The sequence below is a fragment of the Pseudopipra pipra genome, chromosome 16, assembly GCF_036250125.1.
Source record: "Pseudopipra pipra isolate bDixPip1 chromosome 16, bDixPip1.hap1, whole genome shotgun sequence".
Classification (NCBI taxonomy): domain Eukaryota; kingdom Metazoa; phylum Chordata; class Aves; order Passeriformes; family Pipridae; genus Pseudopipra; species Pseudopipra pipra.
Window position 1 is genome coordinate 16,024,940 of NC_087564.1, and position 20,535 is coordinate 16,045,474.

Sequence of the window (20,535 nt, forward strand, 5' to 3'; positions counted from 1 at the left end):
TGCTGCCTGGTAATTCTGTGTTCATGGTCTACTCTTGATGGTGTATTGGTCAAAGAGCTTCATTTATTCACATTTGTAGGGCTGGTTTTGAACTCCAGGCCCTTGGCTCACTGGTGATGAGCTTCTGGAGGGAAGGTGAGTGCTCTGGAAAAAAACACCACTTCTGGCCAGGGGTGCTTGAGAGGTTTCTCCCATGTATGAGCTCCACTCTCTGCCCTCAGTAGCTGATCTACAGGACACGAGTGCAGCATCTCACTGTGAGCACTCAGCATAAACTTCTGCTGCTCTGCAGGGGCAAAAAGCGGCTCAGTCTCTGGATCTCCAGTGCCAGGGAAAATTAATGCTCCTATCAGGACTGTGAAGCCTCTTGGCCAGAGGAGGCTTAGGATGAGCACAATGAAATCCTCACTGAAATCCACGGATTCCAGCGTGCTCCAGGTTCAGGAGGAGGCACAGGCTGTTTGGGGCATGCCTGGGCCCCACCCCACGGTGCCTTGGGGCAGCTGGTGTGGTGGGGGCACCAGTGAGAGAGGGGGGGTTTGGGTCTCTGCTGAGATGTCCTTGTAGGCACATGGCTGACCCTGATCCCATCATCCCGAGGTGCTCCAAGCATATGCAGCTCCGTGATTTATTCAGGAAACTGGTTTAACACCTGCCCCTTGTAGGAAAGGCTCCCTAATCCCCTTGCCTTAGCAAGGTGTCCCTGTCCCTGGGCAGGAGCCACCTCTTGTGATTGTTCACTGTAGCTCTGGAGCACCACTGAGGTGTGTGTGACACCAGCTCTTTTAGGGACATAAAACCATAACATTCCCAGATGGATCTGTGCTAATTTTCCCTGATATCCTGTCTAATGGATAGATGGGGGCAGTGCATGGGGCTCGTTCCCACTGCCACTGGCTGTGCTGGGCAGCACCAGTGCTGGGAGAACTGGGTGGACTCCAGGCTGCAGAGGTGGAACTGGGACAAGGTGGAACATGGGCACATGGCACTGGTAACAAGGGGTGTTGTTGGTGATGTTTGCAAGGCCCTTCCCCAGCCTGGTGTCCCTGTGGCTTGATGCCTGTTTGGGGGTGCAGGCAGTGTTCTTGGGGCGTGGAGACTTGGTCTCTGCTTTTGGAAATACGACAGTGCTCAGAATATTAAAATTTAAGGGCAAGGGGGGATGCGAGGAAGAAAATGGAAGTGAAGTTCCCCTCTCTTCTTGAAGATAAGCGACGAAATCCAGCTTTAACTGAGTTACATTATTAGCACTTTGGGGACTGGGTTTTTATCTGCCTTGAACAGGATTAATACGCTGTGACAAAAAGGAATGGCTTCAAAGCAGGCTGGCAGCATCTTCTCAGGCTGGGAGATACCAGAGTCATAACTGGGCTGGTGGTGGGTTATCTGCCACTGGGACTGCCCTCTTCTTAATGCCTGACCTGTTCTCTGGGCAGCACTGATCCTGCTGGGATACCTTTCCATATTTCTCTCTCCTCTCAAGAGCCTGACCCGGAGTTTCAATTACAATATTAAATTACCAGGTCACCAGAGTCAAAGTAGGCTGCCAAGTTTTTAATGATCTTCTCTTTCTTCTCATGTGGGTTTTTTTTTTCCGAGCCTCCTTTCCATCTCTGCACTTTTAATTGAGACCATCTGTAATTTAACACATCGCCACAGCGCCGGCGAGTTGTGTAACTGGTGCAGGGTTTTAGGAGGACTCGGTGCTCATCCTCAGGGACTGCAGCAGCTTTCCACTGTCTTCCAGCGCCTTCGTAAGAAATCCAGAACTAATTGCCAAGACTGTTTAATCTGCTCCCTTGGGGCTTTGATTAATCACAGAGTGCTTATTTTTCATCTCTCACTGGTGGAGATGCTGAGGGTGTCGCTGGGGGGCTGGGACTGGTCCTGAAGCTGGTGTGTGGGTGTTCGTGAGCAGAGTTGGCTGCAGGCACCAGGGATGTCCCCAGGGACCCAGCCCCCAGCCCCTTGCAAAGGCACAGGGCTCTGCGGGGGCTGCAGCAGTGTCCTCGATGCCTGTCCCCGTTTGTCCAAGGTACAAGGCAAGTCTGTCCATCAGCTGTGCATCTCGAGAGGTGTCTCCTCTGCCTGACCTTGGCCAGCACCTGGCTGCTCCTCGTCCAGTGCCTGTGATCCCCAAATAATCCATAACCCTGTCCCTGCTTGCCTCGGGGCCGTCCTCCCTGTGCCGACCTTCCCTCCACGCCGTGTCACAAGGCTCGTGATTCAGGCTTTTAAGGAACAAGTTAGAGGGGACTGTTAACATGGGAAGAACCAAATTCCACCTTGTGAAATTACCTGTTAGTGTAGCTGCAGTGTGTGACCGGGCTATAATTAAGGTGGGGAACAGCACGTTCCCCTCTCGTTCCTTCAGGGCACTGTCGGGGCCGTGTGTGGGCAGCACAACCCAGTGAGTTCCCCTGCCCTTGTGTGGGTCTGTGCAGCGGCACCTGGGACAGGGAACGGAGCAGAGGAGAAAGGTGTCCATGGGGAGACATTGGTGGCTTCATTCTCATGGCTTTCAGCTTCCCTGCTGGCCTTGGCTGTGTCCTGGGGGAGCTGGGTTTGGGGAGTGGGCGAGTGGTGCAGCTCAGTATCTGTGTGCCCCGTGGTCACTCCCACACTGCAAACAGCCTCTCTGTGAGGGTTCTGTCAGGGGCTTTTGTTGGGCTCTCATAGCTTGTTTTGTGGTGGGACTCAGCTGTGGACCTGCATGGTCCAGGAACAGGCACATGGTGGGGTGAAAGAACAGTTCCTGTAGGGTGTCTTTGGATGCTGGGATGCTCTGCCTGCTCCCAAGCAGCTTTTTGGCTCAAGCTGAGTGGAGGAATTCACCCTCTGCCACATCCAGTGAGCCCTGTGCCAGCAAGAGCCACAAAATCCAGGCCAGCTGGATTTTGTTTCCTGGAGCAGCCCCTCTGCCTGGACAGCTCTGTCCCTTGGAGCCTGGACCACCCTGTCCCTGGCATCCTGGACCAGCCTCTGCCTGGACAGCCCTGTCCCTGGCAGCCTGGATGTGGCTTTAGGTGTTCCTCAGGCACATGCAGTGGGAGAATGAAGTTCTCTCCCCATCCCAGCTCTGATGCTGTCATCGTCCCTGTCCCCACCCACTCCTCTTCCACTGCTGGAAATGATTGATGCTCCTCATCCTGCCTGGCTCCAGCACATTCATTGTCATGCAGAGGATGTTGTCAATTCATTATGGTATGTCATGGAAAAGCTGCAGGCAGTTCTGGGTGTTTTGTTCATGTGGGCTCAAGTCCTTCTTGAAGCGCGTGGCTGGGCTCAAAATACTCAGCCCCTTTCAATGGAAAAGGAGGAATGTTCAAGATACACCTTTCAGGAGCAACCAGGAGAGCCTTGCTCCCCCTCCTCAGTGCAGCTGCTGAGGCTGGTTCAGGTGTTGGGCACTGCAGGCACTGGATGCACCTGAGTTTTGCTGACAAGGTCTTACCCCGAGAAGCTGCAGGTGCCAGTTGTGCCCAGCTCTGACTCTGGATGCTGCTGGAGCTCAGCAGTGGATGGTGATGGGTCTGCAGGAGCCACCCAGAGCTCTCAGCCTGTGGTAGCGTGAGGAGCCCCCCAGACCTTGGTACTGGAAGTGTTTTCCTCCCCATCCCAGGGTATCAATAACACAAATGTTTCTGAGGAGCCCTAAAACTTAGTTCACGGAGGAAAGGGGTAAAGCTGAGCTTTGGGCTCTTGCCCAGTTTTGGAGGCTGTGGCAATTCCTGCTGCTGGAGCCAGAGCCCGGTGCTGCTGCCAAGAACCATCTCGGGCCCTGCCCGTGCTGTTGGGGCGGGGGGTCTGGTGGGCTCCCAGAACTCCTGTCAGCATGGGTGGCTCCGGCACAGCCGGTGGATCTGCAGGAGCTGCTCCGTGTGTCGCGCCGGCCGGGAGCACACACGGGGCTAAATTATTCAGCCTGAAAGTGAATCTCTGTTACAGCTCAGTCCGGGAGAAATGCTGATGAAGTATTTAAATTCTGAGCCGATTTTCTCGGAGCCAGGACAGGCTCTCTAATGCAAAATTAATGTCTCTGTGTCTCTGGAAATAGCTGCCAGCCCCAGAGTGGGTGCATTGCCGACCAGTGGCATCGTGGGATGAGGGAGATGGGGCATCTTCTGCAGCATCCTGGGTTTATTGTTTAAGAGCCAACATTGCCCCTCTTCCCCTCCCAAAGAGGAAACAGGCAGAAGAGTGAGGGGTCAGTTTTCTTGGAATTTTCCCTGTAGAGTCAATAGGACATGTGAGCAAAAAAGCCTGGAGCTGGGTTTTTGGGCAGATGAGGAGCCTAAATAAATTAGGGTATTTCAGCATGCCCTTTTCCTAACAGGGTTGTGCACAAAAGAGGATTCCAACTCTTCGGGCACATAGCCCCTATTGCTGAGCTCCTGACCTGGAAAGACCTTGGGGGGCCAAGAGGAGCCTGAACATCCTCCTCTCCCTGCAAAAGGGGATATCCTTGTGTGATCCCTGATCCCACGTGTCTGTGTCCATGCTCCATCCCTCTCCAGAAGCCAGCCTAGGACAAGTAGTGGTGGGCAAAAGCCCTGTCTGTTATGTAGGATCTTAAGTGGTCCCAGCTCCGGCCACTGCTGCCGGAACCTCCCGGAGAGCAGAAGGGACAGTGAGAATTGCTTTTGTAATGGCTGGGAGATTGTACAGCTTTAAAAAGACACATCCTGCTGCTTTTGCTTCAGAAATATCAGGAAATGCAGTTTTCTCTGCCTGGCACTCAATGACAGCTCTCCCAGTGCTGGTTTGCCAGGCTGGGCCTCCTCAGATCTGTGACAGAGGTTTCTGTGTCCCACTGCTGCAGGATTAACAGGTCTGGGGGACAATCACTCCCTGGGGTTGAAATCTTTGTAGCTGTCCAGGCAGTCAGAGCCTTCTAGAGCAACAGGCTCAGGAGACCTCACGAAAGAGAAGCCTCATGTCTTGTACTATCTGGTTTTTCCCCTTTTCCTTAAGGAAAACGGCTGTTTCCTTTTCTATAACAAGACCAAACTGGGCAGAAATGCCTTTTCACACTTCTTACCCCTGTATCTCACTTCATCACTTCACCTTTTACTTGAATCAGTGACCTCTCCCCTTCTTCCTGGTCCCCCATGGCCTCTGTCCTCTGCCTTAACCTTTCTGCTCATCCCAATGCCAGGATGCAGCTGTGCCTGGGCCGTGTCCCCAGTGGGGCAAATCAGCAAAATTCCAGTGTCTTCCAGGGCACAGAAGTTTCTCATCATTCCTTGTGGTTGCTGAACTGTGGTGGAGCAGGCACAGACCCAGGGAGGGTGGGCAGGGTCCTTTGTGTCACTCTCTTCATCCTCCAGCCAACAGGCAATCGGTGCATCAGCCCAGATCCTGACATCTCCATCCCTGTTCCCAGTGCCATGCGAAAATCCCTGTGGATCGTGGTTGTTTTTACTGTGTCTCTCTGGAGCTGACAGTGGGAAAACCACTGAAGTCTGAGGAGCTGAAGACATTTGTTGTGCTCTAAGAACCCCAGAAAGCTTTTAACCAAAGCTGGGGATTAAATCCAAAGAGCACAAATTTTAGCTCAGCTTCTCTCTCTGTGTGCTCTAAGTGATTAAAAGCTGTAAAGTGCTGTCAGAAATTGAGGACTTCCCCTCCTGGAGCCCTTATTTCCCCTTATTTTATGATTACCACGCTTCACTGCCTCTGTTTGATGTCGTGAGTCTGATTTATTTTTTTTTAATGTGGAATGGAAAATCGTGGGCAGCTCTGGCTTTGGAGCGTTTCAGTCCCTCGTTGGGGCACAGCCCAGGGCAGTGCCTCTGACCCCAGGGGTTTGCCCACTGTAGGTGGATCAACACAAAGCTTCTCTTAAAAAAAAAAATCTTTTTTCTGGTGTTTTTTGTTTTCTTCAGTTTTGCTAATCTGAATTCCAAGCTGTTTCCTGAGTCTGTTGTTAGTTGGGAAGTGGAGACGTTATCCAAATGAGAATATCCACAGGTTGGAAGGGAGCAGCTACACACTGAGATATGCTCGAAATAATCTTTGAGCTTCGTGATACTGGAACCATCTGCCAGAGCTCGGCTCCGTCAGCTCCCTGGGGAGGGTTGAACTCCTCCCTGGCTTTGATTTTTAGATGAATCTTACTTGAACCTTCTTCTGTCTCTGTTAACTCTCCATCTGTCTCCCTTACTTGACATGCTGTATCTGAGACTGTTCCTGGTGCTTCCAGACCTCTCCCTGGCCTAACGAGGGGGACGAAGGCTTCCCTTCAGTGGGAATGTGTGTTCTGGGAAGGGATGAACTCGGGGGAGGCAGCAGAGGTGACTTCACTGAATTATTCATTTTGTGAAGGACTCAGGGAAAACTGATTATCCCCTTCTTCAGAACATCAGGAGAAGGAGTGCATGCAATGAAATTAGAGCACCAAATGGAGATCAAATGGAAGGCAGGGCTGCTCTGTGGGCTGCCAGGCAGGGGTCACTCCTGCAGGAGGCAGTTTCTCACAGTGGCTGAGCCTTGGGGAGGGCTGGATACCTTCCTGCAGCTCAGGATGTTCCATGTGGGAGAGGGGGCTGATCCCAGCTCGGGTGGCAGGCTGGGAGCAGGGGCAGGAGGGGATTTATCACCCCGGGCCAGCCCTGCTCCATGTGCCAGGGATGCTGTGGGTCTGTGCTCTCCCTGTGGGCTGGTGCCAGGGCCCCCTGCAGAGAGCCGAGAGCTTCCACAGGGGCTGGAGGCAGCTTGGGGGCTCTCCTGGGTTTTTCTGGGCTGTGTGGAGATGTGGGGCTTTGGGTGGCCCAATGCCATGGCTTTTCTTCCAGTGTCTGTGAGCCTTTGCAGTCATTTAGGTTGGATACTGGGAAAAGGTTCTTCCCTCAGAGGGTGGTTGGGCACTGACCAGGCTCCCCAGGACAGTGGGCACAGCACCAAGGCTGCCAGAGCTCAGGGAGTGCTTGGACAGCTCTCAGGAACATGGTGGGATTCCTGGGGAGTCCTGTGCCCATCCAGGGGTTAGACTCGATCCCTGTGGGTCCCTTCCAGCTCAGGATATTCTATGATCTGTTTTCTTTCCATAAGTGGATCTGTACAGCACAGCCATGGTATGGGCAAGGACAGCTTTCCCTCTCTCGTGTGTTGGTAGCATCCCAAATACCTGATCCAGAGCCAGGTCAAAGTAGGCTGGAGAAATAGTGCTCAAAATACCACAAAAGACCTGCTCTGAGTAGGACTGGCCACTGTGTCAAGGCCAGGTTGGACCGGGCTCTGAGCAAGCTGGGCTAGTGGAAGATGTCCCTGCCCATGGCAGAGAGTTGGAATGAGATGAGCTTTGAGGTCCTTTCCTACCCAGAGCATTCCAGGATTCTCTGATGCTGCGTGTTCTGGCAGTAGCAGCACAGGCAGGGGCTGCTGCTGTGCTGCTCTCCAGGACAGGCTCAGCAGTCTCAGGGGTCTGCAAATGATATGCTGACCTGAGCCTTTCCTGGGCTTTGATATTCCCAGGAATGCTTATGCTTGTGTTGGGCTGGCTCTCTGGGTAGCCTGATGCCAGTATAAGGAGCTTAAAGCTTTGATCAAGGGCTTTCCTTGGGCAGAAGCAACTGGCCTGGGAAGGATTTTGTATTCTAAGAGCAAATCTTTGGGCATTGTTGTGTCTTTGGGCAAAGTGCCCAACTGTCTGAGGGGAGAAGGAGCCTGTGAGGTGAGAGGTGGCAGAGAAACACTTTGGAGTTTGTTTACATGTTGTGAAGAGGAGCAAGGGGAATGTTCTGCAGCAGGAAGGTGCCCGTGTGGGCTCTGGGCAGCAGCGGCCGCGCTGCCCGTGGGAGCAGCAGCTGCTCGGCTGCCTCTGGCTGCTGCAGGAACAGGCAGCATCCTTCCAAAACATGCAGGCAGCCAACTGCTCCCAGCCCCAACTGCTGCCAGATAGAGCTGTAATTCTGCAGCCTGTCCCCTTGTGTTCAGGGGAAGGGGCTGCTCTGGCCATTGGCAGCCCGGAGCTGGTGGATGCTCTGCTGAGCTGCCCCGCTCGCCCTCACTGCCTTGGCAGGTCCCTTCCCCAGGGTGTCCCATCCCCAGGAAGTCCCTTCCCATGCTGGAGGTACAGCCAGACATTTGCTTTGCAGACTTCAAACTCCTGGAACACATTTTGATGAGGTTTTTCTGATTGGCAGGTTCTGGGATCAGTTTAGGAAATTGCTTTATGTTTTTCTGGAGGGTTTTTGAGCAGTGGTTTAAGCCAAGAAGCCTTTCAGCATGTATGTGTGTGTATATATATTTTTTAAGCAATACTGTGTTAGCATTTTCTAGCATTTTCTCTCTTTCCAACCTCCACAATAAGATTATTTCCTGGGGTTTGAAAATGCCCTGTTGCTATTGTGATTTCTTAGCCCTCAAACCCAACCTTCCAGAAGACCTTTCTTCCCAGGACTATGTCAGGATCCCAGGGAATGGATGTGTGTGATTTGGCCCTGATACTTTGGTGCAAATCTCTTCAGATGTGACACTCTGTGCTGGGGCTGGTATGAAGAACGTGTGTTCCAGCAAGTCTCATAAGGCTGTGGAGAGTTGCTGAGCTGGGGGTCTCTGCCTCTTGGGTTCCATAGGGCTTGGATCCTGTCCCAGGACAGAGATGACTCCTGAGACCCCTGCAGTGGAGCTGGCTCTGAAGGATAATTTAGGACCAGGAAACACACTTGCATTATGCAATAGGGAACGGGAAAGGTTAATCTTTCCTTCTTGTTGTATACAAATGACTTGGGATGTTTGTAGCTCACCAGTGGGATTTGATAACTTTATTATCCAAATAATAAGATTTACAAATTAACTGTCTAATTAGCAACCTGGGAAAGCTGCTGCTCGTGCTGGGGTTTCTAAACTGACAAAGACACGGGCTTAAACTGCTGAAGTGTGATGACAGCAGGAGGGTACAGCAGTGGAGAGATCCATCAGAACTCCTCACATCCGTTGGGTGGGATGCACGTCTGGGAGCTGAGACGGGTTTACTGACATGAGACCCTGTACCTGACTCATTCTATTGGCCCTCTTTTTGTTTTTTTGCATGGATGGAGCATTCACCTAAGCATGTGTGAAGTGTTCCAATGGATCTTTCCAAGGCTTGTGGAGCTTCCTTTGAAGCACTGGATGCAAAACCCAGCCTGGTGCCCTCAGCAGAGAGCTCCAGTTTGTGCTGGATGCAGGGAAGTGTTCTGCTCCACTCTCCTCCAGTGACTCTTTGCAGTCTATATTATCCTTACAATCTATATGAGAATCCTGGAATGGTTTGAGTTGGAAGGGACTTTGAAGACCATCCAGTTTCACCCCCTGCCATGGGCAGGGACACCTTCCACTAGCCCAGGTTACTCCAAGCCCCGTCCAACCTGGCCCTGGACACTACCAGGGATGGTCTTTAAGGTCCCTTCCAACCTAAACCATTCCATGATAAATTCAGCCTAGTAGCAGTCTTGTTTCTTTTGCTGAGCTGGAATTACCCCTGCTCTGCTGGGAGGCTCCTGCTGCAGCCCAGGCTCTGGCAGCAGAGCACCCTCCCCACGGCGCCTGAGCTCCGGCGTGTCACAGAGTTACTGAGTTTATACACACATTTCAGGAGAAAACCTTGCTAATATGGTTCTAATTCCTTCCTTCCTGCTTCCCAGATGCTTCTGTCTCCATATACAAATGACAGAGATGGTGAGCAACGCTTTCAAGAAAATGTTTGTTTGTTTGCCTCAGAAAAGCAAGTGAGAGGTCCTGCGAGGAGAGAGCTCTTGGCAGATGTTCTGCCTTTAAAACCTTCTGGGTTTGGTTTTTTCACAATGAAAAATGTGGAAAGGGAAAGGAATTTACAGCTGGATGTAGCAGAGCACAAAGAGGGGATTGTGAGGTTCATGGCCCATGTCATGGGCCACCTTTTCCTTGTTCCTTAGGAAATGTCCTGTAGTGCTGCAACTGTTCTTGTTCGTGGCTCAGTTTGGTTCCTGAGCTCTGTCTCCAAACCTCTATGCCTGCTCCTCATCTTCCAAAGAGCCTTTTATTTAGTGTAACCATGGCTCTTGGGAAAAGGATGTGGCAGATGAGACCCCTGAAGCAGAGCAGAGTGTGGTGCCCAGGCTTCCCCTCAGAATCAGTGCTTGTTCCCTTTGCTCCATTCCTGCCTGGGCTCCCTTTGGGCACGGTGGTGCCCCTGCGAGCTGGGGTCCCATCCCTAGGGATGGGGCACAGTGTGGATGTGGTGCAGAGTGTGGGTGCACCCAGGCAGGAGCTGGCACTCAGGAGGATGTGACGTGGGGTGTGAGGTGGTGCCTGTTCCCCAGACTTGGCACATCCCAGCTCCTCAAAGCAGTGCTGCCACCTCCAGCTGCAGGGTGAGGTGGGCTGAGACCCTCGAAAAAGATCTGGGCCATCAGCTGAAGTTCCCTGCAGTGCCAAACGGCTCTTCAAGGTCTGTTCCTGAAGGTGATGTGCTTATTTGTCACTTAGGGAAAACATTAGCTTTGAAGTACGGTGCTTTGACTGCAAAAACTACAGAAATAGTGCTGGCAGCTTTGCCTTGGCATGTGCTAGAAGGGTTTGGTAGTTTAGGGGATGGGGACTTAGCTCTGGATACTTCTGCTTGGAAGTCTGGGTAGTGGCGTGTCGGGATTGATTTCCCTGTGCTGTTCCCAGAAGGGCGACTGTCGTCGACGTGCGTGAGGGGAGGAAGACTTGCGTGTCTTCTGGTCTGGCAAACGGAGGCTGGGGAGATGCTGAAGAAAAGCAGAGCTGTGGGAGGAAAATTGCCCACCTGTTCCCTCAGTACAATCTTCCATTTTTGGACACATGCACTTTTCAGCTCAGATACCCGCGAACGCCAGATTCTCCCTCTTTTTATTCCCAGCGGTGACCTCAGCGTGTGCCACGAGTGACAATGAGCTCAGAGGAGCAGAAGGGTTCCCAGCCCTCCTCTGACATTTGCTCAACACTTTGTTCTACTGACTTTTACTAATAGCCTGGTCTGGTCAGTGATGTTCAGTAAGGGTTGAAACTCTGCCGCGGCTTAAAAAACCTGCTCAGGCTGTGGGGCCTCTGCTCACGAATCAGATATAGCTGCATTTTATTCTGTTAACTCTCTGTTCTCCTGGTGCTGATCCTGTAACATGCTCCTCACCCCGTCCCTGTCTTCTCTTTCCAGTTTGCTGCTTTGTCGTGCACAAGCGGTGCCATGAGTTCGTCACCTTCTCCTGCCCCGGCGCTGACAAAGGCCCTGCCTCTGATGTAAGTACAGCTCTGATGCCCTGGCTGTGGGCACAGCATGGTGCTCAGGGGCTCACTGTGGTTCTCAGCCCTTTGGAGAAGACGTTCCTCCTTGCTTGAGGGCACTTCTGTGCCATTATGTCACAGGCATCTCTGATTCATGGAGTAGTTTAGGTTGGAGCCTCTAAGATCGAGTCCAACTGTTCCCTCAGCAGTGCCAAGGCCACCACTAACCCATGTCCCCAGATGCCACATCAACACAGCTTTTAAATCCCTCCAGGGACGGTGATTCCTTAGTTATGGGGACTCTCATGTTTCTGGGACTTAAAACACTTAAGCCACCCAATAACTTGCTCTCAGCAGAGCAAGGAGGATGTGTGGGGATGCAGAGAGTTCCCTTTGGGGCTGACCCCACAGCCTTGCCCCAGTGTCCTTTCATCTCTTGCATCAGAAAACCACCCAAATGCCTGCCATCTAAGTCCCCATCCTTATTTTCACAAGGATTTTCTTTCCCAGTGGATCTTTTGGGGTGAGTGGGAGCCGGGGCAGCAGAGCTGGGCTCTGCCAGCACCATTCAGGTCCGTCTGGCAGGTTTTGTGCTTTACCGTGGAAACTGGCTAATTTGGGGAACTGCTGGGAGAAAAGAGCTCGAATTGGGGAAACGACAGAGCACCACAACTCTCACCCTTAAAAATAGAAGTGGTGGGAGCAGGAGGTGTAACAGGCTGCGGAAGGTGGAGGCTAAACACATGTTGTCGGTCGCCCTCCCAAATGGAGGCTTTGTGCCATGGTGGGCAGAGATGGGGGCCTGCAGGGGTGAGGCTCCTGGGGCCATCAGCAGTGGGTGGGCTTGTCCTGGGCCGGGGTGAGGTCGAACCCTCTGCCTGAACCGTGGCAGCCTCTGCTCACGCAGCCCCTGGAGCAGCTGCGGCACCCACGGCCCGTCCTGCACCGGGACAGCACACCAGGAGGTGACAGTGGCACTGCTGGCACCCACAGGACAAAAGCCCCTGAGGGCTTTGCTGTGCCGGGGGCAAGGAGGGACTGCCAATGGAGGTGTGGGCAGGAGCTGCTGCCTGCTTGGGGTGAGGCCAAGGGCGAGGCTTGGCTGGAACACAAGCCCTGCTCTTCCATCCCTGGGTGCCCAGGCACAGCCAGGGTCCATACAGGGGGCACGGGGGGTGTGTGTGTGTGCATACCCAGTGTGCCTGCACGGTGTTTGTCCCAGAGCCCTGGCCCAGAGCAGGGGATGGAGCTGCAGGAGAGGGAAGTGATGGCCTTAGACCACTCAACTTCCCGCCTCTGCTTTTTTTCTGGGAAGTTTTGCTCCCTGCCTCTGCTGCTGCCCCTCTGCAGTGGGTGCCCGCTGAAATAGGGCAAGGACAGCTGGAGAAGGCACGGAGAAATGAGAGGAGAGTGGTGGAGGGGGATCCCTTCCCTGAGGGCTGAACCTGGCCACCCAGGCAGCACAGGGGTCTGTGTCCTCTGGGCAGTGCCAGTGTTGGGCTGTGGGTGCCACTGGTGTGTGCTGGGCTCCCTCCAGGGAGCCCTCAGTGCTGGAGGCTTACAGACCCTTGCTGTGACATGATGTGACACTGTGAAGTTCCCTCTGGCCATGTGGCTGCAGCTCTGACACTCACACTTTCTCTCTGTTCCCTGTCATGTAAAACACACCAAGGCAGCAGCAGCAAGACCCACAGGTCCATCTCACACCCTGCCAACCTGCCTGAGGCTGTGGGGGGGGTGGCACCTCTGCAAAATATCTGCTCTGGTCGGTGCTTAGATATTTGTGCGTGCTGAGATGGAATCTTGCTGCTAAGGTTGCTTTAGGTGCAGTGTGATGGAGAAGGAGCTGGAGCCTGAGCAGAGCCCTGGCTCCCACCCCAGCTCTGGGCACCCAGGGAGTGACAGCAGTGGGTGAGGGGGGCACCAGCCCTGCAGCTGTGAGGGGCCCTGGGAGCAGCTGGGTGGGTGCCCAGGGCACTCTGGTGCCAAGAGAGATGGAAAGGCTGAAAGCACTTAGCCCTGCTGAAGGAAGATGAGGTTTGGCAGTGGAGAGCAGGGCTGGGATCCAGATGCCACCTCTGGAGCAGCGCTGGCAGCTGGCACTGCCCGGCACTGCCCGGGCAGCTGGAGAGCAGTGTGAGCCCACAGGACAGGCAGCAGGACAGGGGACACTCCTCCTGTCCCTGTGGAGCTGTGGCTGATGGGGGACACGATGCTTTGCTGTCCCTCCCCAGCAGCCCTGCCCAGGCTGAGCACACAAGGAGCAGGAGGAGCCCTCGGGCAGCTGGTCCCAGCTGGTCTCTCCAGCAGCTCTGGATGACTGTGGGCAGCCTCTGCCTGGGAAGGGAAAGGTCTAATTTAAATCCAAGTTGTCACATTTTAAGAGGCCCCACAATACCAGGGCAGGTGTAAAGGCCCTTGGTCACGTTCCCTGTTGCTTGCTGTTATCCCTGGATGAGCATTGCCACCATGGCACAGCCCTCAGACAGGTAACAGCTGCCCAGTGCTGTTAGTGAATCTCTTAATATATCATTTCTGAAAATGAAGAGGGACACAGGTGCTTGGGACTAAAGCAGGGAGAAAATGGTGCTTTCATAGCTTTCTTTTTTTTTTTGATATTTTAGCAAAGCCCCCCAGAACCCCTCTGCTCTGTGCCCTTGCCCCTCTGTCACTGGGGGATGAATGCAGGACAAAATTCCTTCCTCCTGCACAGTCAGTCATGCTCGTACAGCAATATCATTATATTTATAATATATAATATTTATAATTACATAATCATATAATCCTTAAGGAGCTTTGAATCAAGAGAGGGAGAACTACAGCACACAGCAGTGCCCTGTCAGCTTTAGAATGAGCCAGGGACTGGGGCTTTGCTTTGAACTGATGGAAAGCTGGACTTTCCCCGTGCCCTGTGGTTGCTGATAACCGTGGTGTGAATCCAGAGACACCTGTGCTGGTGTCAGATCTGGTGCCATCAGGCCGTGCTGGTTACAGTGATGTGTTTTTTCAGTTGGTGCCTCAAGCTGGTAACTTTTCCCCAGATATGAATCTCCAAAGAATCCAGCAGAAATAAGGAGCTTAATTTATTGCATGTGTTAAACCTCACAGTGGGTTCATCCTCACGGTGGGCCCCGTGGCTGTGCTGAGCTGGAGAGGGAAGGGAGCCGTGCAGTGAACTGGCATCCAGGGCTCAGCAGTGCAGGGCTGCTGGGGCTCCTGGTGCCAGCTGCCTGCTGGTTTGCAGCCCAGAGTTGCTTTTTCCTCTGGCCTCGTCCTGGAGCCTAGGGAAAAAAAATGTGTTAAAAAAATATCTTCTAACATTGCTCCTTGATCTCTGTGTCTTCATAGTTACTGGAGAATCAAGGAGAAAACCTTTTGTCCCTGTACAGTGCTTATCCTCTATCTGAACATTTAAACACCTGTGTAATTCTAATTACTGAAATAAAACCCCTCAGTCTGAAGTTCAGGATGTGCTGAAGTGCTGTGGGGGATGCAGGCTGGTGCATGCAGAGATGACCTGGGGTGAGCTGGTGTTTCACACTTGGGGAGCAGAGCAGAATCCCTGGAGACCACTGAAATGTCAGAGTTTGTCTAGTGTTGACTGGACAGGCTTTGGGGTGTTTCTTTTTGATCTGGTTGTGTTTGAACCTCCTTGAAGAGAGCGGGAGCGTGGTTGTGTGTTTAACCTTGCCAAGCCTGCTGAGTAGGAGCCTTGCATCTAGGAGAGAGGACTAATTACACATGATAGGGCCTCTAAGTAGAAAAAAGATGTGAGATTAATTGCCTCTTGCAGCAGAGAATGAGGCTGTAGCTGCAGATGTTGGTGCTGCAGACATCAGGCTGCATTCATGCTACATTGGCCAGGGCAGGACTTCTATTCCATGTGAAGGTGCTGCCAGGCTGTGGTCTCTCCCCAGCATTCCCCAAGTGAGAACTGGTGAGGTGCTTCAGAGGGGCTGGCAGCCCAAAGCCCTGCCTCCCCTGTCCAGTTCTGCTGTTCCTCATTCCCAGCTCTGGCACTCCTGTGTCTCCTCTTGGCAGGAGGCAGAGCTGCCATGACCACTCTGACCCACAGCGAGGTCTCCAGGAGCTGAAGTCAGGCATGTGTAATGTATTCCAGTTGGCAAACCTAATTATAGCCAGAGCTATTAGTAGAATGCATAATTATTTAAATTGTAGACAAAATAATCATTAAAATGACCTTCTTTGCATGATCCTGTTAAAGGTCATCTAATCAGGATGCATTAATGAATATCAGAGTTGCTCTCGGAAGGTAACGGGCCAGTGTAGCTACATTTCAGTTTTGCTTGTAGTTTGTCCCCTTTTACAGCATGAGGAGAGGATTTCAGGAGGAATTTCTTCATGGAAAGCATTCCATGATGTGCCCATCGAGTCAGGACCTTCCTGGTGACTCCAAGCACCCTCTTGCCCATGCACTGCCTCAGAGCACAGGATCTGATCCCTCACATCTCACATTCCTCTGGGTTTCACTGTCCAGTGCTCTGGCAAATCTTCACAACCTTCCTGCAACTTTCTGCTTGCTTTTGTGCTGCTAATTAACTTCTCCAGCTCTCGTGCTGTGCCATCTGCCCCTCGAGGGCGGGCACCTGCTCGCTGCTCCAGCAGCCAGTGACAGTTCCCATGGGATGAAGATGTATCTGCCTTGCTCCCTCCCAGCACCTTCTGGTGCTTCCCTGGCTCTGCCACAGCCCGACTCTTTCTCCTGCCAGCCTGCACACGGCTTCAGCCCTGGCATTGGAAAGCTCTTCTCGTGTTGTCTCGGCGTGTTTGTGTCTGGTTACTCCAGGTCGGACACAGCTGCTGGTTAAAGGAGAGGTTGGAGCAGATGGCTGGGTCTGTGCCCTCCCTGTGGCTCCAGAGTACCAGGGCTGGGTCTGAGGTGGGTTTGTGCCCTCATCAGGAGGGTGATGAGGTAGGTGGTGCAGCCTGTGCTCAAGGTGGCACCAGCTGGGGATCCTGCAGGCAGGAGGTGTTTCAGGGATCTCTTTGCTGTTCCGGCACCCAGAGGCTGCAGGGAAAGTGCTGTGGGAGCCCCACTCTCATGGAGGTGTAATAAAATGACTCTCGAGGCATTTGCAAGATACCAGACATGTCTAAAGGATGTCGAGATGCAAGTGCTGCTCTGGGAGAGAAGCTGAGTTTGGCTTTTTTTTTTTTTTTTTGCTGCTTGGCAAGAGAAAGCGTTTTATTCAGTGTTGTCAGCAGCAAGAGGAGAACAACTGTCGTCCATATCCCACTGCAGTTGTCTGACGAGAGGATGAGATCTTTTGTCAATAAAAATGTATTTACTTGCTGGAAGCTGTCAGGGGCAGGTTCTGTTTGACATGGAAGCAGCCCCACCGTGGTGCCTGTGCCCACAGCCGTGTCCGTGCTGCTCTGCTGGCTCTTCCCCAGGAGCTGCCTCCATCCTGCTGCCAGGATCCTGCTGCCTGCACAGCCGTGCCCCCAGGCCCTGTGCTCTGTGAGCTTCTCTGTGGCTGGAACACTGTAAAATACAGAAAAATAGTTCTGGTGTCACTTACTGGCGCAGCAGCGTCCAACTGCCTCTGAGCTGTGGCACACCGAGGCAGCTTCCGAGGAGATGTGGTGGTAGAAAAGATGCTCCAGAATCCTGGAATCACAGACTGGTTTGGGTTGGAAGGGACCATCTAGTTTCATCCCTCTGCCATAGGCGAGGACACCTGACGGAGCCCCAAATCTTTGCTGTCTTACCTTGAATAGGACCTGTGTTTTCCTCCTGCCTGTAACCTCCTTTCCATGGAGTCTCTGGTTTATTGTGGCTCTTCTCATTGAAACAAAGACCCAGCACTCTTGTGCCCTTGTTCCTGAACTTCCTTGCTTGGTTTTTTGCTGGGACTTGAGCTATTTCTCACCAAAGGTGTTTTTCCAGCCCTGTGCAGGCAGGTGGGGGGATGCAGGGTGCATCCCCAGGGCAGCAGCTCCCAGACAGGATGGGCCAGTGCTGCTGGAGCCTGGGCTCCCTGTCTCTGGTGGGTGCCATTGTCTCTGTTACATCTTCCCCTGCCCTGTCTTGGCATCCCAAAGAACAGCTGGCACAGTGGCAGGATGCCACCTGGAGCCCTCACATTCACATCCCTGACCTCTTGTAATCCAGTCTTGCCCTGGAAGGGATGACAGGCCACCTTTGCCTGCTGTGATTTGTTCCCTGCATGCTGGGGGGATTTTCCACATGGGAGTCATGGGAACCAAGTGTGAGGTTTTGGGTTTATGTCCCCTGCCCAGGCTTATTGAGCGCATGCAGTAAGCTCTGGCTGTGTTGTATTTGCTAGTATGCTGCTTAAATTGCTATGAAATTCACTTTTAAATGGTCTCTTCATGGGAACTGTGTTAATTCTTCTTTGGGAGAGATAATTTAGAGCTTTCTCTGCAATGAGACAGGGAAAGCAGCCACCTGTGATCTTGTTGCAAAGCTGTGTTCTGTCAAATCCAGCAAATGTCAGTACAGAGGATTCAAACAAGCCATCAGTGTGGGTCTGGCTGCCCCTTCCCAGGGCTCCACTGAAGGAGAAGTGGAGGCCTGGGGGGTTATTTCATAGAATCATAGACGGCTTTGGGTTGGATGGGACCCTAAAGGTCATTCAGTTCCACTGCCCTGCCAGGGTCAGGGACACCTTCCACTGCCCCAAACCTCGTCCAACCTGGCCAGGGATGGGTTCTGCCACCTCTGCAGGGTCGATGCCTGCAGGGCACCAGGTCAAAGCCAGCAGCATCTCCTCTCCTTCCCTGGCTCCTGTCCTGGCTCCCTGCCCCGGGCTCACACTCCTCTGAGGCAGCGCTGGCTGGGAAGGGCAGAGTCTTGCCGTGCACTGACATTCCCCGAATGGCATTTTCCAGCTCTGCTCAAAGAAAGCTGTTCCTGCCCTGTTCTTCAGGCCGGCTCTGTGCTGCTGGGGGAGGAGAAGTGCTTTTTCTTTTCTTGGCAAACTTCTTTTTAACCATTCTTGTTTTAAGTCTCAGCATCTGCATGCGCAGTGTTCTCGTCATCCTTGTCTCGGTGGTACAAAAATAGTCTCTTTGTACAGCCTTGGTCAAAAATGATATCCAGAATTGCCAGTTTCTGGCACTTTCTAAGGCACTGGTCAAGGTGACACGGGCCCCACACATCTCAGCAGCCAGAAAACTGGCTCTGCCTCCCTGTTCCTGACTGCTCCATCACCCTCACACCCCTTGGGCTCTGCCTCTCTGCGTGTGGGTCTCTCCAGAACAGCCCCTTGGGCATGTGGGAGCAGAAGGTGAAGCCTGAAGTGTTCCCATGAGGGATTTAGCCCCTCCCATAGGGCTGTGGTGCTGGGTTTGGGGAGCTCAGTATGCTTCAACACACACTTTGTTTTTCCAGCTCTGCCTTCTTTAACTCCGGGTTCCAGTGGGAATTTCACATCCTTCGCATGAAGTGGGAATTGTCTCCTCTTGCATAAAGCTTGTGTTTTTTATGAATGACTAAAGCTTTCATTTGCCTAAACAGGAATATGTGTTTCTAGAAGGGAACACAGAAGCTGGAGCGCCTGGGGGCGATTCCTCCCCGTGTCACACGCTGGCACGGGGCTCCTGCTCGCCCTGCCCTGTGTCCCCCTCGCCCTGCCCTGTGTCCCCCTCACCCTGTCCCCGTGTCCCCCTCGCCCTGCCCTGTGTCCCCCTCGCCCTGCCCCATGTCCCCCTCGCCCTGCCCTGCTGCCACAGAGGGTCAGCAGTGGTGGCTGATGCCCAGGGGGCTCTGCAGGACCAGTCAGCCAGAGACCCTGTTTGTCCTGGGACAGTGGCAAGGGAATCATAGGATCCCAGCATAGTTTGGGTTGGAAGGAACCTTACAGACCATCCTGTAGGGTCGAGCCCAGGCTGCCTGCCCCAAGCTTTTCGAGGGGAACTCCTCGCCCACCTCCTGTTCTAGCCTAAAATCCAGGTTTAAGTTTTCTCTGCTCTCTTATGTTTCTGAGGAATGCAAAAGGCTTTCAAACCTATAGTGTCACTTAAAAAACTGTCTCTTTGGGATGTCCAAAAGGCAGGTTGATCATGACCCTTCTTCCCCTTGGCTTTCCTGTGCCACAGCTGGCACAGAAGTGAGCTGCCAGGCAGAGCTACACTGGGCTCTGTGTCTAGAAGTGGTTTGCTTGGGGTACCAGGTGAGTTATTTCCAGTTTCAGTACAAATTTGCTGAAGCCTGTACCTGATTCCTGGCACTTCACAGATCGAGTTAGAGGAAGCTCCGTCAGTTTTGCTCCTGGCTGGTGTCGTGGGGTTATCTGTGGTGCTGAGTAACAAAGCAGGATGTTGGTGATTAATGCAGCTGGAAGCTTCAATGCAACAGTGCTGGGAAATTAATTTCAGGGGGAAGGAGTGTATTGGCAGTGATGTTATAGCTCGCTTCTGATTCCACTCTTTATTTATTTATTCTGCTCTCAGTGCCCTGAAAAGGTGTCTTTGCTAATGCCTGGGCAGCTTTCCAGGCCATTAAAAAGCTGCTCAGCTCAAATGACAGAGCGGGAGCTGTGCCTTATCCCTAACCCTTAAACAATTAACCTGAGATGAAATCAAGCTGCTCCATGCTGGAATCTTCCCCCTGGCCTGGGTGTGCTGCTCCCAGAGGTGTGGAGCCCCAGAGCCCTCCTCTGCACAGCCCAGCTGCTCCAGGCTCTCCTGGCCTTCCAGAATTGTCTTTTCATGCAAGGAAGATACCAAGAGATACCAAATCCTTGCTATGCCTCAGTGCTTCATCCTATCTCCTGGCTGAGAAGTTGTTTCTTCTGGAGGTTATTTGACTGGCACAGGTTGCCCAGAGAAGCTGTGGCTGCCCCATCCCTGGAATTGTCCAAGGCCAGGTTGGACGGGGCTTGGAGCAACCTGGGCTAGTGGAAGGTGTCCCTGCCCATGGCAGGGGGTGGGATGAGATGATCTTCAATGTCCTTCCAGGATTCTATGATTTGAGTTTGTTTGGCTTTAACTCCTGCTGCCTTTGCTGGAGCCCCAGCAGCCCTGTTTGCCTGGTGCCTGCACAAGGAATAAAGGGATAAACTGGGCTCTTCTGGGTCTGCACACTCTGCTGCAGAAAAATCTTCCCTTGCTTTTAAGAAAGCTCAAAACATTAAAGTATCCCCCAAGCAGCTTGAATCCATGGGATCATGCTGGGGAGGGCTGGCACTGGAGCACAGAGATGTTTCTTGGGCAGGCTTAATATAAATGGAATCATGGATGGTTTGTCCTGCTCTGCATGGAAGTTGGGCAGTGTCCAGCCCTTCTGTTGGTTCGTACCTACCAATTTCACCTGGTGTTTTCCATGCTAAGACTGAG

The 20,535-nt window shown here is 52.8% G+C and overlaps 1 protein-coding gene across 2 annotated transcripts in view; it reads left to right on the forward strand.

Annotated features, from left to right (window-relative positions):
• PRKCB (protein kinase C beta) overlaps positions 1-20,535 on the forward strand; it is a 101,152-nt gene that overhangs the window by 31,126 nt on the left and 49,491 nt on the right. For both annotated transcript variants that reach the window (XM_064673457.1, XM_064673458.1), the window contains exon 3: positions 11,144-11,226. In XM_064673457.1, the coding sequence (XP_064529527.1) occupies positions 11,144-11,226 (83 nt within the window). The remainder of the gene's footprint in view (positions 1-11,143; positions 11,227-20,535) is intronic.